At 54.4% G+C, this 17214-nt stretch overlaps 1 protein-coding gene across 1 annotated transcript; it reads right to left on the minus strand.

Moving 5' to 3' along the window:
• Positions 1-1590: 1590 nt before the first annotated feature.
• On the minus strand, positions 1591-2636 carry ASCL5 (achaete-scute family bHLH transcription factor 5). The gene has a single exon (XM_004756490.2). The coding sequence runs from the start codon at positions 2161-2163 to the stop codon at positions 1591-1593; it is 573 nt and encodes a 190-aa protein (XP_004756547.1). The 5' UTR covers positions 2164-2636.
• Positions 2637-17214: the final 14578 nt, after the last annotated feature.

The following is a 17214-nucleotide window of genomic DNA, read 5'->3' on the forward strand; positions in this document are numbered from 1 at the left end:
CTCCACTGGCTCCCTGCTGCCTGGCCTGAGCTCCTGAGGCCAGGCAGCTGTCATTCCTTCCCAGCCCAGCCAGGGACATCCCAATATGTCCCTGAGGAGGTTGGTAGGGGGGCGGAGGAAGGAAATTTCACATGGGCCTGGGGTGGGGGCGGTGGGAGGCAGGATGGAAGGCTTCAAGGCTGGGGCCATAGAGAGTTCAGGAAGGGGGGTGATCTATCATATGGAGCCTTGAACTGCGGACGGGCTCCCTCATGCCAGGATGAGCTTCCCCTGGTCCCTAGCCCTATGGCACCCTCCAGTAAAGGTGCCGGGTGGCCTGGTTCAGCACAACTACACCACACCTCCATCCATCTCAGAGCCTGCGGCCAGCTCCCAGGCCAAACTTCCCCACCCAGGAGCACCTCCATCAGGGAAAGCTAACTTCTTCACGCTGGGGTGAAAGGCTCCCTCAGAAGAACCTTGAACGTGCACACCAGGCATGTACTCTCCTCCCTCAACCCCTCCAGCACCTAAGTTGCACAAAGCTCCTGTCTCCTGCCTGGGACTCCGGCCCCTGCCCCACAACGGTCCATGCTGTACACTAAGCTCCGTGGAAACGTTAACTGAACGCAGAGCTAACAGAACACCCCACACCGCCAGCAGGAAGTGCTCTGAGCCGCAGGTGGCAGTGACAACTGAGGTAGACAACGACCTGGAATCACAAAACCTGACAAATCTTTTATTTGACCTCTTGGTACAAAGATAGTGCCATATGGTCCCATTACCCACAGAGGGATACGGTCTGAGGGGGGAAAACGCAGTTCTCAAGCAACCTGGGGGGAAAGGGGATGAAAAAGCTACACTGAGGATCCGGAGTAGGGTTGCGGGTGGGTAATCGCCCTCCAGCAAGGAAGCCAGGGGGCGCCACCAAGGCACTCACGTGGCTTCTTCCCAAGCCTGATCTGGCCCAGCGAGTGCAAGCTTAGGTCTGGCCTTCTGTCCCGGCCTCAGGGTTGGGGAGGGGGGCCGGTGGTGGTCGGGGGGGAGGCGGTGGCAAACAAGCTCCCCGAGTGGACGCTAGGATGTGAGGCCATCTCGTGGACAGCAAGGGCATGGCTCATCCCAATCAAAGACCGGCCAGACACGGGGGTGGGGGGCACCCGTGGCGACAGATTCGGAGAGGGCCACCACAGCGGGTGGTGCACAGCCCGGAGCTGAGCTCCGACTTTCCGCAGCGCGGGACTCAAGCAGAGCTGGAGGCCGGCTCAGGGACGGCCCTCCTGGGTTGCCCTGCTGCGGCCTCGTGCGCGCGCGGCGCGCGCCCGAAACTTCCCCCGGTCCTGCGCCCTCACTGCACCGACGGGGCTCCTCCGGTCTCTACAGTGCACCTCTATCCCCCTCCCTGCTCCTCTGCCCCAGGCTGGAAGGAACGGGGTCGGTGGTGACTGTGGCGGAGGGACGGAGTAGCAGACACGCAAGCGCGGCGGCCCCGCAAATGCCGGGGACCTGCGCTGCACCATGCGTGACCTGGCAGTCCCGGGCTGCTCTCAGGAGTGGGACGGCCCTGGCGGACTCCGCTCCCCGCCCCCGCACCCCCGGCCGCGGTCCGGATCAGTGGCTGGATTCCTCCGACTCAAAGAACGGCGAGGAGGAGAAGCAGGAGGACTCGGACGACTCGGGCACCAGGGAGGCGGGCGCCCGGGCCTCGCCGTCGCGGGGGCAGTCGGGCGGGGAGGCGGCGGGCGGCGCGCCGTCGGGGGCCGCGCTCAGCAGCCCCTGCAGGTACTTGATGTAGCGGATGGCGGCGCGCAGGGTCTCCACCTTGCTGAGCCGCTTCTCGGCCAGCGCGCCCGGGAGGTGGCCGCGGAGGCGCGCGTAGCCCTCGTTGACACACTTGACCCGCTGCCGCTCGCGCTCGTTGCGCTTCTGGATGAAGGCGGGCTCGAAGGGGTAGTCGTACACCCCGAAGGCCCCGGGGAAGGGCACGTAGGGGAACACGCCCGCGTAGGCGTCATAGTACTGTGGCTCGGCCGGGCCCGGGTACAGCAGTAAGGGCACGTTGCCCAGGGGCTCGGCGGGGGGCAAGGACGCCCGGCGCGGAGTAGGCACGACGCCCAGCTGCATGCAGCTGGGGGGTGCCAGGGGCCGCCGGTCCACCAGGGCCCGGCAGAAGTTATTGTTCATGGTGCCGCGTGGAGCTGGACCCAGAGTGAGACCCTCCCCGAATCGCCCCTGCTTGGGGTCTGCACGGTCCCGACCACCGCAGGGACGAGTCACATCGCCAGCAGCAGCCCTGGGATACCAGGATGGATCAGCACTCCTCTTCGCCCTTTGGGATGGCCTCCGAGGTCTGCCTGACGGGAGTCATCGCTGTGGCCCAGTGTGGCTCCTGGCAGAGGCTCAACGGCACCCTCTCCGATCCAGCCGATCCAGCCGATCCAGCCGTTGTGCCGCAGGGCTCCCGGGACCCCTGCCTTCTTCCGCGGCGCCCATGGACAGGGCAGCAGGCCTCGGCACCCCACCTCCTCCTGAGCCCAGCATGGGCATCTCCCACGGGCACTAACCCTGGGACTTCATACTTGGGGCCATGGGCACCCCGTTCTTGCTCCTTACCGCCTTGGGGATCCCCCCTGCTGCTGGGCCACAAACCGCCGGCTGTTGTGAGGAGTGTGCCCGCTGGGCTCAGGGAAATGTTTCTAAAAAAGGGGAGAGTGAACGTATCAATTAGGAATTGTATTAGGGGCTCTTCTGTGTCACCCCACCCCAACCCTCCAAGGGGATTGTAGGCACCTGAGGGGAGGCACCTGTGGCCGCTGAGAAGGACAGGGACAGAGCCGGGATCAAACCTGTGTTCATCCTTTCATGGCTGGGGGACCCCTCTGTGTCCTGGTTTCCACAAAGGGAAATAATTCAACATCCCTCACAGGACATTAATAATAATATGTGAGAATCAAATGAGAAAAAGTATACTAAAAAACACCTCCTGGGCCCGGCTTATAAAAAGTGCCCAGTGACCCTACGATTTAACAATCATACTACTAGGTATTTACCTAAGAATACAAAAATACTAATCCAAAGGGATATATGTACCAAAGTTTATAGCAACATTCTCTACCATAGCCAAATTATGGAATCTGCCCAAGCGTCTGTCCTTTGATAGGTGAATGGAAAAAGAAGAGGCGGTATATATCTACAATGGAGTATTATTCAGCCATTAAAAAGGAGGAAACCTTGCCATTTGCAACAACAAGGATGCAGCTGAGAGTATAATGCCAAGAGAAATAAGCCAATCAAAGAAAGACAAATACCATAGGGTTTCACTCATAGAATTGAAGAAACAAAACGAATGAGCAAAGGGGGAAGAAAGAGAGAGAGAAGGAGGCAAACCAAGAAAGAGACTCTTAACTATAGAGAATGAATTGCTGGTGACCAGAGGGGAGGGGGTGGGGGATGGGGATTAAGAAGAGCACATGTGATGAACACCTTGTATCATATGGAAGTGTTGGATTTCTAGATCCGACACCTGAAACTAGTAATTACGCTGTATGTTAACTTACTGGAATTTAAAGTAAAACAAACAAAAAGTGCCTGATGATGTTGTTTCCTTTGAGAGTGGGGATCATTAGGTCTTATGATAGATACCTTCTAGGGCCTTCCATCCAAAGTCTTCCATCAAAGACTGCTTATTGAACTAGCACAGTGGCCACCATGAGTCCCCCAAGGTGGGTAACTCTTTCCTGAAGGAAATGAATCTGATTCTGAGAGACTCTGGTGTTGCTGGGACTTTCCCAGGCCTCTGCCTGGCAGAGCAGCAACACCAAAGCCTTCCTTGCCCCAGTGCCCGTGGATCCCAGCTGTGCCCTCTCACCCCGGCCTGGGCTTCTCCTTTGTGGCACTTAACGGAAGTGTCTTTTCTCTCACCTCTGTGTGCGCAGAGCCCGGCCCAACTCCTGGCCTGGAGCAGACGCTGCTATGCAAAAGTTTGTTGAGCGGGCCAGAAGTCTGGGCAGAAAGTTGGGCTTGTCGGGGTCGGGTTCAGTTACACACAGCCTCTCCCAGGCTCTAGGAAGCTGTTATCTCAGAAATTAAGTGGCCCACACTGAATTTAAGTGCCACCAACCCTCATTACATGTGGTGAACAGATTCAGCCTGGGTCTAGTTTCCTCCAGAAATCCTCTCAGGCCCTATTCTCCCCACTTGTGTGTGTCTCTAGTGTCCTCCAAATGCAATCTTAGCACCTGTCACGCTACTCTACCATCGTCCTCCTCATGGAAGAGGGAGTGACGGAGCAAGCTGCACCCACATGGGGCGCGATGGGGCAGCGGGAGGCCTTGGACACTGGGGAAGGCCTTTCTGTGAGACAGAAAGGGGTGAGCTCTCTCCCTGGCAGGGGAAGTTCGGTGACTCAGATTCTCGGGGGGCATCTCCTTCTGCACTTTCTCATCTTTGTCCTTAACTGGGTCCCAACTCTGTCACCAGCTAGCTCTGCCCTCCATGCTGAATGAAAACCGGGAACAATCAACAGTGAGTCTAAGTGTCATGGAGACTTGCGTCTGGTCTCAAGAGCGGAAGCCAATGTGCCAGACATCGGGACAAATTCACAGAACCCGCCCCTGCTCAGCAGCCTTTCAGGGCTCCCTGCTGCTTTGGAGGGAAGGTTCTAGAAAATCTCTTTCTAACAGACTCCCAGCTCCATCAGGAGCATTCTCCTCCCGTCACTCTCTGCTGACCTCTCTCCTTGGCTTCTACTGACAAGCCCTGGGACTCTTTAAATAGTTTTCTTTTCCCCACTCCTGCCAACATTTGAGAGAGTTCCCGCCCATGCTGACTGCCTGAGCTCTGCAGCTCCCACCATGGACTTCCAGGGTCTTCTGAATCTTCAGCCAGATTGTAAGCCACCAGAGGCCAGGGCTTGGCCCTTCATTCTCAGGTAATGCCTGCTGCCCCTTGCCCAGTGTTGGGTACATAACTCTGCCGAGGATTATTCGCTAGCAGTGCTCTGTTTTGGTAAAACATGGGATCTAGCCTGTCCTCTCCCGGGTGACCCCTGTCTATTCAAATTTGATTTCATTATTCAAATTTAATTTGATAACCGTCAGAAGCTTAGTGACAATTTTACAAAAGTAATTTAATACCTATTTGTGTTGACTCAATATTCAATACTTATTTATGTTCCAGACTTACTGTTTCCATTTTTTTCATCAAACTATTCAGACAAGTGACAAACCGCCTTCAAACTCTCGAGTCACTTCTCTCTTTACTGGGAGGAAAGAGCTGATAACCTGGCCGGGAGCCCAGGGGAAGACACACCCGCAGCTGCCTAGAGTTCCTTCTTCTGCCATCGAATCCCCCACCCCAGACCGGAAGCCTAGGGCCACGGTGCACTAGGTTATCACCGAGAGGCAAGAGAACCGTTCACTCAGCACTTATTAACTAGGGGCCTTGTGTACACGAGGGGTTGCTCTGGGCAGTGGGATAGAGCAGTGAACAAAACACTGCAGTGAAATAATAGTAAAGATAATCCTAGCTGTTAGTTATTATTTATGGTGTGGGAGGCACTGCGCTCCATGCTTTCCATGGACCACCCCCATTTTACTCCATGCCATTCTCGTGAGGTCGGTGCTAAGATTACCTGGTTTTATAGATGAGGAACCTGAGGGTCATTAAAAAAAAAAAAAGGCAACAAACCTAAAGAGCCATATCCTCCTCGAACCCTCTCTCCCCACCCCTTCCCCCAGGATGTCTCCCTGCAGCTTCACACCTGAACCAAGGATCAGAGGGGCTTGTTCTGGCCTAACACAAGCATCTTATTAAATTATGATTCTCGTTGGAGGGGATGTCCCCCTGCAGATTCGAATAATCGTGCTTTGATTGAGCATCTGATCTGGTGAGAGGTTCTGCAGGTCACCTTGGTCAACCTTGGGAAGGGAACACCCTTTTGAGCATAGTCTCAGGAGGGTGTCCACGGAGCTCTGCTGGTGGAACCGCAAGAATTGGGATGTCATCAGACTGAGTTAAGCACCAAGATCTGTACCCCAGGGAACCTGAGAAAGAGCCTCCTTGCTTGAGGTCAGACACCCTGAATCGTGGCATGGTCCTCACTCAAAGATCTGCAACCTGGGCCGGATCTGATCAGCAACCAAGAATTGCCCAAGCTCCCGCCCAGGTCAGGGGACTGGGCAGAACCATTTGCTAACAGTGCCACCGTGTGGCGATGAGAGGCAATGGCAGTAGTTGACGAATGAAATTCCAGGTTGGGACCTCATGAGTGTGGAAGTTTAAACAAACTTCCCCCTGGGAACCGTGTTTCCAGATCTTTTGGAAATCTGGGGGGAAAAGAAGACCCTCCTCAATGAAGAGTCACTCAGTTTTCTGTTAACATGCACGAATTCTCTTCCTGAGTTTGTGAATCAATTCATATCCCTTAAACTTTCATTATACAGATACATAAAGTATGTATAATCAAGCATATTTTGTTATTTGTTTTGAACAGAAAATAGCACATTGTGTCAGTATTAGGCAACTCACTAGAGAGAAGTGTGGTTCGGAAGTAGGTATAGGATTTCCCCTCTACTCCCACCCCTCTCCCACACTTTAGCAGTGGTGGGGGCTACGGACTGGGTCAAGTTCAACCAACCCACAGATTGCTTTAAGTAGCCACAAAATAGGACCTGTGGGCAACACTGTCCACTTTCCAAAGGGGGCCTGGCTCCTCTCCGGGACTGAGGGCACTCCTTGCCCGTGGCATCCCTCCACTCCTCACCGTTCTGCCCCACGCGGGTTTAATTTCACCCTGGCATGGCAGAGCAGATGTGCTCAGCGAGAGGCACCTGATGTTCTTCCATGAAGCTCATGTCATGACGCTTCCCCTTTTAGGATTGTGATACCCCGTACAGCTGCTTTGTGAAGGGCCGACTGTCATCAAAGTATTATACAAAGGATTCCATAACCCCCAGTACAACTTGCAACAGAGAGAGTAAGTTGTCCGTGGGGGTGTCCTGGGCTTCCTTCCCAAAGCCTTGCTGCTCCTAATGGACAGCGTGAAGCATTTGCCCACCAGTACCAGCTCCTCGTTGTCGCATGCTGCCAGAGTCGCTAACAGCACAACCCCCGGGAGAGCACAGGATTGTAACTTCTTGCTGACGGTTTTGTGAGCACTGCCTGCCGATCCCTGGCCCAGCCCTCTCCCAAGTGTCCAGTGGCTACTCAGCCCCGTCTCTCCACTTTGCCTTCTGCTATATTCTTGGTGGTCCCCAGGTGGCCAGCAGGTGCTCTCCCCAGAGCATCTCCTGACACGGACTCCTAACCAGGTTGTCAACTTTAAGCGAAAGAATGCCTGTCTTAGGCTTCGTTTTTAAGACAACGGTATGTGCTCAATAAATGTTTGTTGATTGACACTGGGAGTCCTTGGGGAGGGCTGAACCATCATTTATCAAACAAATGGAGACGTGAACTTCCAACAGCCTGGACCACTTAAGGAGCAGGTAACATAATTTTCGACTTTCGTAGCTTCTCTCACTGTCTTCACTGGGACTGGAGCCGCAGGGGGGTGTCTGAGGTCAGCAACTGGCTGAACATGGACTGCATGGCTTCAGCAGTGGCTTTGGGGAAAGGGAGTTCATGATCTTCTGCTTCTCCTGCCTCTCTGAAAGATTCCCGCGGGGGACAGATGCAAGGTGGGGCTTTGCACAGCTGCACAGCCCCGCCACCCCCCGCTGCCAAAACCTGGGAGGATTTATAAGGAAACCAAGCACTCAGAATGACAGAGTGGGGGGCCCGACTGACGCAGTCGGTGGAGCATGCAACTCTTGATCTTGGGGTTGTGAGTTCGAGCCCCACTTTGGGTGTAGAGATTAGTTAATTTTAAAAAAAAAGTTTCTAATGACAGAACTCATTGGCTTTGTGCTGTCATCTTGGACATCCCCCGGGCTCCAGCAAGGTGGTCAATAAAACTGTTCCCCAAAAGCTCCGTGGTCAAATACTTTGAGAAGTGCAGCCCCTTTTACTCCCTTTCTGCGAGATTCACAGGGTCCATTCGCATCCCAGAGAAAGCCCTGGAGTAAAGAAAGCTCTTTTGGGCTAACTCAGAAGTTCCCAATGGACCTTAGAACACTTCTTTTTCCCTTAAGACTGCTAACATCAGGGCGCCTGGGTGGCTCAGTGGGTTGGGCCGCTGCCTTCGGCTCGGGTCATGATCTCAGAGTCCTGGGATCGAGTCCCGCGTCGGGCTCTCTGCTCAGCGGAGAGCCTGCTTCCCTCTCTCTCTGCCTGCCTCTCCATCTACTTGTGATTTCTCTCTGTCAAATAAATAAATAAAATCTTAAAAAAAAAAAAAAAGACTGCTAACATCAAATAGAATACATTCCAGGGAGCTGGTATGTACCTTAAAGAATGTACCTTAAATGTTCATAATAAACACGTACACTGACTTTTTAAAGTAAGAAATGTCATAGCCCCCTTGGGAGTCTGTCTTGGAGCCTGGAACTCTTTCTAGAAGGATAACCTCACCACTTCCACCATAGGCATATGCAACACCCCCAAACGCATGTGTAACATACATAATCATCTCAGAATCTCAGGGATATCACGCTGGATCTGACCAAGGAGAAGGGGCGCCAAGCCCAGGGGCCCCACGCCCACAGAGTGCCTTTGGAGGGTTAGAAACAGCCTTAGCCTCTCAGTAGAAACGGGGCCTATGCAGGTTGATTTCAGCCCCTCACGCTCCCCCCATCCCTCACGCCCGCACTGGACCAGGCAGAGCTGCAGTGGCCTCGGCCCCAGAGCTGCCTGGCCTCATACTGCCCGCCATGCCATCCTTCCCGCCTCAGGTTCTAGAAAGCTCTGGTGGCTGCCGAGCAGCCTGTCTGTGGCACTTCCAGCAAGAGAACAGCACTGCAGAGTTTTGGCGTAGGATGGCGGAGCCGCAAGTGTGAGCACGGCGCCGCTCTGCTGAGCATCTCCAAGAAAAGGAAAGGAGCGGAGAAAGGAACCTAATGGGAATTAGGAGCCTTCTGATGTCAGATGCTTTGCTTGCTGCTCTGCTCTCACTGTCTCTTGCAACCCTCACCGGCCCCTCGCACTTCTGTTTCCAGAAGAGGAACCTGGGGCTCAGAGAGGTGAAGAACGCTGCTCGGTGTCACACAGCTTGGGTGCAATTTACCAGGGTCGGGTCAGGTTGGTATGGCAGGGGTCCTACTGCCGGTCGGGTCACCCACCGGACATCTCCTGAGCTCCTTCCAGGATACTGCTGTGAGCTGGGGCCCAGCACAGGACAGCTGCAACCACTGTCCCCAGCTTGACGAAGGAAGAAAGGACTGCATGTGGGTAGCAGTGCCCATCACATACCTAGTGCCCTCTTATGCGCCAGACATGATTCTCAGTGTGCTCTCCTTACAGCCCGGGGGGTCGGGGTGGGGGGCAGCACCGACAGTATCCTGTGTTACAGACGAGGACGAGAAGGCTCAGAGAGGTTAAGCAACCTGCCCAAGGTAACACAGCCGGTTCAGGCCAGAGCTAAGATTCATATCCAGGTATTTGGGCTCCGGAGTAAGCACTGCTCACTATAGTACTTACAGAGAAGTAAAACCAAAAGGAGTTGAGAGAAGGAAAAGACATCGAGCAGGATGTGAAGGAGAAAGCACTGTGCTACTATCTCAGTTCTGCTCCTGACATCCCACAACTGTGATGGGGGGACAGGAACACATGCCTGATCTGTTTGGTGATCAAATGGGTAAGTTCGTAAAATCATTTTGTGAACTATAAAGTTCCAGACAAATGTAAAAGGATTGTAGTTAGTAATTTTGTGATCACCCTTTTAAAAGCAGGAGCCACAGATGGGGGCCATCTCTACATACGTGTTGGAAGGACGACAGCTAAGGGGTCGGGAAGATTTCTCAAATATCCCTTCAGGCCTGTAATGAACTTTGGGGAAAAAAAACTCATTCTTGCACTTACCACCAAGGGACTCGCTAGATCTACCTTCAGAAACAGTGACCCGCTAGCTCAGGGCCATTAGGAGCTTGGAATTCCGAGACCAGAGGACAATAGCTAACTTGTATATAAGATTTCCTCCATCTTGGCCACTATTGTAAGTGACACAGATAGGTGTGCTTACACACACACACACACACACACACACACACACACGGCCAGTAATTTAATCCTTACTACAATCTCATTACCCTTATTTTGCATATAGGAAACTGAAGCACAGAGAGGTAAAGTAACTTTCTTAAGGTCACAGAGCTGATAAGTATCAAACTTGGCATTTAAGAGAAACTGGCATACACCTTGGGACCCGTTAGGCATCATCATTTCATCCAAGGGTAAGTCTTTTTTAACAGACTAAGAGAACGAGTAAAACCGAAATTCAAAAGAAAGACCATTCCAGTCGCTGCTCTTTCTGCCCATACTCCCACCCTTGCCCCTGTGGTCAGTGACACCCCAAGGGGGAGGAACGATGCTATAGTCTAGAAGCCAGGAGGACATCTGGACTCCTCTGGATCCAAAGCCACCAGTAAGTATAATGGGATTGGTGGACAGATCTCAGCGTCAGACAAGGCTGCTCCTTCCCCAGCCTTCAGAGGCCGTGTGAGTAGAAACAGCTCACAGGAGCCCGACCTCATGGTGGGGCGGGGGGTGCTGTTAGGGTTGCAGGAGGGCGGCTGGTGAATGAAAGACAAAGGGAAGGGACCTGGTCAACATTCTGATGGGAGTGCAGTGTTTCACCCGATTCTCCTGGCCAAGGGGGTACCAACACCTTGCCAGCACAAGTTGCTCTGGTGCCCGCTAGGACCGGTGCCTGTGCAGAGCCGGCGCGCGAGAGCATCTCTGAACTCCTGTGATGAATCTGTGTTCGTCTCAACCACAAAAACGAGGAAGGAAAATCATCCTACAGATGCCTTAAAGGCATGGGGAGGTCCAACCAGAAGTTCCGTAGACAAGCTCGGACCGGGAAACTCGAGCTGGGCCTGACCTTCCCCCCATGGGGAACAGTCGGCTGCAGGCGGGGTACGCGGGCTGGGGGGCACCACGGGACTTGACCCTGTGGGTGCTGCTCTCATGAACCACCCCCTCAGCCATGAGTAAGGCAGTTGCCTCTCTGAGGCTCCTGCCCTGAGCCCAGCACCCATCTCAGGCACAGACCTGCGTTTGGGGGCCCATATCATTGCCAAATCAGGGAACAGTGGAAAAAGAGACTCTCGCCCCTTTGCCACAGAAGAAAGTCGCCCTCATAGGCGATGGGTATTTCATTGGTTAAAAAGTCCCTCCGGGTCACTGAACAAAAGTCTGAGTTTCCCTGAGGCCCTTCCTGGCCAACTGTGGCTTGGGATCCTGGCTTTGCCACCTCCCAGCTCAAGCAGCCAGAGCCATCCTGTTCTATTTTCTCTTCTGTAGGTGGGGGACAGCAGTGGCACTTACTCCCAAAGGTCACGGTGTGGGTCCGGGAGGCCCCGCCAACATCTGCTGCTGTCGGGTGGGCGGGCACCGCTCTCCAGGCTCTAGAACTGCCCCACGCAAATCCTCCAGCTGCGCAGAACTGGCTCGTCCGCTACAGTGTGACTTCCATCATGTTTCTCCCCACCGAGACAATTTATAACTCTTCTTGTAACTGTCCACCTTCTTGGCCGGCCCTGAAGGTCCTCAGCGGGATGCCACCCTCCCCCTCCTCTGACCTTCTCTCTCCGCACGTCGTCAAATCAGCCCTTACCTCCAGGGTCTCTCCACACCAGCCTCTGCCTTCTCCCCATGACGCCCAGGTCACTCCCCTCCCAGTGCCTCAGCCCCTGCCTTTCCACACATCCAAACTCAGCTCCCCCTCTGGAACCAGCCGGAGTCTGTCCTTGTCCGTGGAGACTTCTCTGCCCCTCCCATTCTGTTCTATTCTTTGTCTCCCCTGAATCCTAAAGCCTTTGCTTTGGCCATCACTGGTTTGGGGACCTTTCTCTCTCCGCTTGCCGATGACCTCGCCAATGACTTTGCTACATGTTTGCATCTTGGTCTCTCAAGAAGCCAGGCGGGATGGTGCCTCATGCCCTGAGCATCCTGCAGGGCCAGTGCTGCCCCTAACACCCAGGAGGTGCCCGGATGGAGCCCAAAGATGGAGGGGCGATTCTGTGGCCAAGTGCGAGGTCCTACGTGAGCCCCGTCCACGTGATCCGCAGAACGCAGCGGGGTCGCAGACACTCACGAGCCACATCTAGTTTGTCTCATGCCCGTGGTGGAGCAGCTATACAGACCTTCCCGGCCTGAGGGTACAAAACTTTTCATTCCAAACTTCCTCTCACAGCAGCGTAAAAAGCATACGAACGAATAGAAGGAAAGACATTGTTTTCACGGGGACAGGATCTTGGCTCACTTCACAGGGAAGGGGGCTGCAATTTATTGCAACACACCTACCATGGGCTAGCAGTGTATTTAAGCCTCTCGTACTAACTTTTCTTCCCTGTGTTGCAGATGCAGGAACTGAGGCTGGGAGCGCTTCAGAGATCATGTTTCTAGGAAATAGCAGGAGGAAAAAAAGCAACAAAATACTTAAACAGAACTTACTCTGTGCTAAGCGCTGGTCTAAGTACTTCTCTCGTTTGATTCTCACAGCAGTGCTCTGAGGTAGGTATTATTGATTCACTTCACAGGGGTTGGAACAGAAACCCAGAGAAGCAAATGGCCTGTGGTCACCCAGCTACTAAGTTATGCAGCTGGGATTTGATTCTGCTCCAGAGGCTGTGCCTCCAACCACAGCCCTGTACCACCTCCTGCCTGTTCCCATGTTCAGAAAGAGAACCAAGCTCTCCCCTGCCCAGACCCTTCCCATTTTTAGCTGCTTTCCAGAAGACCTTTCCCCCAGCTGATTTCCACCCAGAAAACCCATACTTTAGTCTCTGGACATTGGCAGGCATCAGGCATTGGGCTAAACTCAGCGGCAGTGGACTCTCCCATGACCAAGTCCACAGAAAAAATTCCCAGTTGGTAGCAAAGCCCTTGGCAGCACAGCTAATCCTGCCTGCTCCCCTTAGAGATGGTTGCCATAATGCCCCCAGCAGGCGTTCCTGTCCTTTGGGGAGGAAAGCCCTCAGGAGTGACTAAGCCCTGAGTAAACTGTTCCCAGCTTCACTCCTCCAGGCCGGGTGGGGCCAGCACTGTTTCAGGACAAAACTCAAACACATCGCTCAGCCCAGACCTGCACAGTTACCTCTCCCAGGAGCACTCCGCCAGCACGGCTGCTGCCGCTCACAGCGATCTGTGGCTTGTGGGCCTTCGGGGGACAGAGGGATCTCCGGTGCTGCACCACCTGCCCTGTGGTGCCTTGAGCAGCCTCTGGCCCAGCTTCCCTGCCACAGCACCAGGAGCCAGGTACACTTTCCTGATTAAGCTTCAAACGGCGACACACCCAGAAGGGGAGGGAGGAGGGCGGTGGGGGTGGGGGGCTCCTCTGATCTGGGATCCACTCCCAAGGAGGAGAGAGGGCCACTCTTGGCCTCCTACGATTGGCTGCCCGGAGTCCAAGCAAGACAATTGCAGCTCCAGCTGGAGCCAAGGGCGAGTGGGGATGCTGCTGTCCTCGTGGGCGGCTGCCCAGCTGAGGGCCAAGGTGGGGAGCGGCACACCTGGCCTGGGCTGGCCAGGGGGCTCCGAGAGGCTCTAAAATGGAAATCGGTGCCACAGGAGGGACTTGATTAGAGCTTAGGAAATGCCTCCTGAACGTGCAGGGTGCAAAGCCCAGGAAGGCACAGGGAGTCTCTTCTCGTGGGGACAGTCCTTATGCTTACGGGAAGAAAACCCTCTCTTCCCAGCGGTTTTATGACCCCAGTTTGGGTGTTGGGAGCTGTTGTGATCATTGGGCACTCCTGGGGATGAGTGGGGGACCAAGCGGGGTGCAGTGGCCCTCCAGAGACACGGTTCCAGGGCTGGGCAGGACGCCTACTCGCACTGCTGGGCTCAGGGCTGCCGTGTGTCCGCTGGGGACCAGCAGAGGGCTGTTCCACACAACTGCCTAGTGCCAGAGCTGGAGGGGGCCCTTGGAGGCCACCCAGGCCACAGAAATTGGCACCCAGAGACCAGCGGGGTTTACCCGAGACACACGGTCAGCTGGTTTAGCCTTCTGCAAAGCAAGAGCCCAGCTCTGGCAAAGCTTACTGACTTAGATGAGGTAGAAGCGAGGGGACCTGTGTTCTGGCCTCTGCCTCGTCCCCCTCACCCCTGAGGTGAATTCTACACTGTTTCCTTGCACAAAGTGACTGGGGACCCCACGGACCCCTCTCAGCAGCTGGGGAAGACACTCTTTTCCCTTACATGGTTACAGACCACACCACAGAGCACTTACTTCTTGCCAGGCTCTGTTCCACTCACACACGCACCCCGACCCCTTCCGCGCCCTGGGACATAAGCCCCTATTCCCACTGCTCCGTGGAAGAAACGAAGACAGATGAATTTGCCCAAGTTCACAGGGCTCGGAAGAGCCAGCGCGGGGACTGGGACCTGGGGGGCCTGGCTCCCGTGTCTATGGCCCTGACCACTGTACTATAGTGTCCTTTGGTGGGGGCTGGGTCCAGAGCTTCGGGTGTGGGTTCCCTTGGTGCCTGCTCTGAGCTCCCCCGGCCCCACTGCTCCCTTACTATGCATCCACCCCACTGCACCCCCTTCAGCCTGTGGGAGATTGAAATCTAGGGAGGCTGGGTGGTTTACAGATGTCAGGTCTGACGGTGCTTGTGAGAGCGACCACTTCAGGGGGCCCAAATCAGCATCGTCAGCACCCAGCTTCTTCCAAATTTCTGCCATTCGGACTGTTTTGCTAATATTTTCTTCATATGCACTTGCTTCCCCCTTCTCACTTGTCCTTAGCACCAGTTTCCCCGAAACCACAAGTGTATGTGCTGATGGCATTTTTCCCCCCCTAATGCTCATTAAAATAATTACTTAACTACTAGAATGAAAAGTATTCTTCGGGGCACCCCTACAATCGCCCTGCTCATGTGAACCGCCCTTCGGGCGACAATGGGCTGGGTGTCCTCACTCCATCCGGAGATGCTCAGGCAGGAGGCCTGCTGTTGGAGGTGACCCAGCAAGTAGCAGCAGAGCCAGGGTGGGACCAGGGCTCTGGACTCCCAGCCTGGAGTCTTGCCCTCCGTGTCTGCCCGGATGCAGTCATCAGAGGAGCCGCGGCAGTCAGGGTCGGCCTGTCTCTGGCCTTGACTCAGTGCCTAGGGAGCAGAGAGGTCACTGGCCAAGGGAGCCACCAAATAATCACTCCAGAGAGTTCTGAGCAGAACTTCAAGAATGGGGTTAGCTGAGGGGCCAGGGCTTCTTAGCCCTAGGGGCCCCTGTCACCCTAAGTGTGAGTTCCCTGTTGAATCTACAGAACTTGACCCTATGGGCAGGTTATGTTGTACTAGTAATGACAATGAAGTAAGAAGAGTCAATGCCAGGTGCTTATTGATGTGCGAGGCTCGCTTTAAGTGTTTTACATTAACAAGTTATTCCTCACGGTAACCCAAGGAAGGAGGTCATGACCCATGTCTCACAGTGAGGAAACAAAGGCATGCAAGGCTTTAAAACGTGCTCCGTCGCCTCGCCAGCGGGTGGCTGAGTTCGTGCTCTTAACCGCCCACTTGTTTATGTGGAGGCCAGATCTTAGGGGGCAAGTTGGGTCCAGCCCCTCAGAATGGTGGCCACCTCCTGATGAGCGCGTACCGCGGGCGAGGCCCAGGGCCATGGAGTCATTGCAGAGGACAGGACTGGCTCAGAGGGGAGAGGGGGTGGCCCAAGCAGCCAGCGGCATTCCAGCTTCTAAGGCCTGCACTCTGACCACCCCACCTGCTGGCTCCCCGGAGCCTGGCCGAGGCACCCGCGCCTGGAAAGCCAATGCTCGGGAATTAATTGGTGGGGAAGCAAAGGTCTGGTCATCCCCCTTCGAGCTCTTCAACCACTTCAAGCTCTGCTTTGGCCTCAGACCCCCCGGGCCTGTGGTGGGAGCTTCTGCCAGTGCCTCCCACCCAAAATGCAGAGCCTCGCAGGGGGCTCAGGATGAGCTGTGTCCCTGGCCCCTGCGGCCCGCACCCCCCTACGTGAGCCCGTCGGTGGAGGGCCCCGCAATTCCTCCCAACCAACGGCCCCACCCGGCAACTCCACCAGTTTGTTTTGGAACTAAAGGCCAAGGGACAGGCAGATCGTGGCCTCAAGCCTTAGGAGACGGGGGAGCCCTTTATGGTTCTGAGGGAGGGAAGCAGCATGATTCTGAGAGAAAGGACGGTGTGAACTGGGGAGTGGCAGTGGGGGTGGAGGAAGGGGACAGATTCCTGAACTACAGTTGACCCTTGTGCAATGTGGGGGTTACCAGCGCTGGCCCCCTGCACGGTTGAAAATGTGCATATAACTTTCGACTCCCCCAAAACTTAGCTGCTAATTTCCTACCTTTGACTGGAAGCCTTACTAGTAACATAAATAACTCGATAACACATACTTGGTACATTATATACTATATTCTTATCTGTAAAGATGGAGAAAGTATTAAGAAAATCGTAAGGAAAATACATTTACAGTAGGTACCATGCTGTAAAAAACCCACATATAGGTGGACCCAACAGCAGTTCAAACTGTTCAAGAGTCAATGTACTTGAAGGTCAAGTTGGTGGGACTCTGAATGACTGGGCATTTGAACACCACAGAAAAAGGGAAGAATCAAGACCTGAATGATCTCTAGGTCTCTGGTCTGAACAAGTTCGTGGGTGGGGGTACAACCGATTCAGATAACTAGTAAAAAGCCAATTAAAGACAAGCTTAATCTTGGACATGGCGCCTTTTGACATGCTTGACGCACCCATTGGAGGGTCCAGCAGAGAGTCAGGTAGATGCACCTGGAGCTCAAGCCTCAGGTCTGGGCTAGACAGATTCTAGAGTCAATACTAGAGAATCACAAAGGAGAACAGACTTTCAGAGAGAGCACCCCGACATTAAATATTACATTGAGTCACGTAAGCTGGGATTAGAAGCCTGAGAATATAGCAAATATTTAGGGAGAAGTGAAGGGATGGTCAGAAGGGGCGAGGCGGACCAAAGAGGCAAGGTCCCAGAAGCCAAGTGAGAAATTCATGAAGGAAGAAGGATCATGGTATCAAATATAGTAGAGGGGTGCAGAAAGAGAAGAACCAAGGACATCCTCTGGGCTTGGCAACTAGTCATCAATGACCTGGCCTCCAGAGGGCCCAGGGTGAAGGACCGAAAGGGAAAGTGGAGGGC

Source organism: Mustela putorius, unplaced genomic scaffold (genome assembly GCF_011764305.1).
Source record: "Mustela putorius furo isolate JIRA1106 unplaced genomic scaffold, ASM1176430v1.1 tig00000508_pilon_pilon_pilon, whole genome shotgun sequence".
Lineage (NCBI taxonomy): Eukaryota > Metazoa > Chordata > Mammalia > Carnivora > Mustelidae > Mustela > Mustela putorius.

Bases quoted from the DNA above. Each gene is read 5' to 3' on its own strand.
- ASCL5 (XM_004756490.2), bottom strand. From the start codon at position 2,163: ATGAACAATAACTTCTGCCGGGCCCTGGTGGACCGGCGGCCCCTGGCA.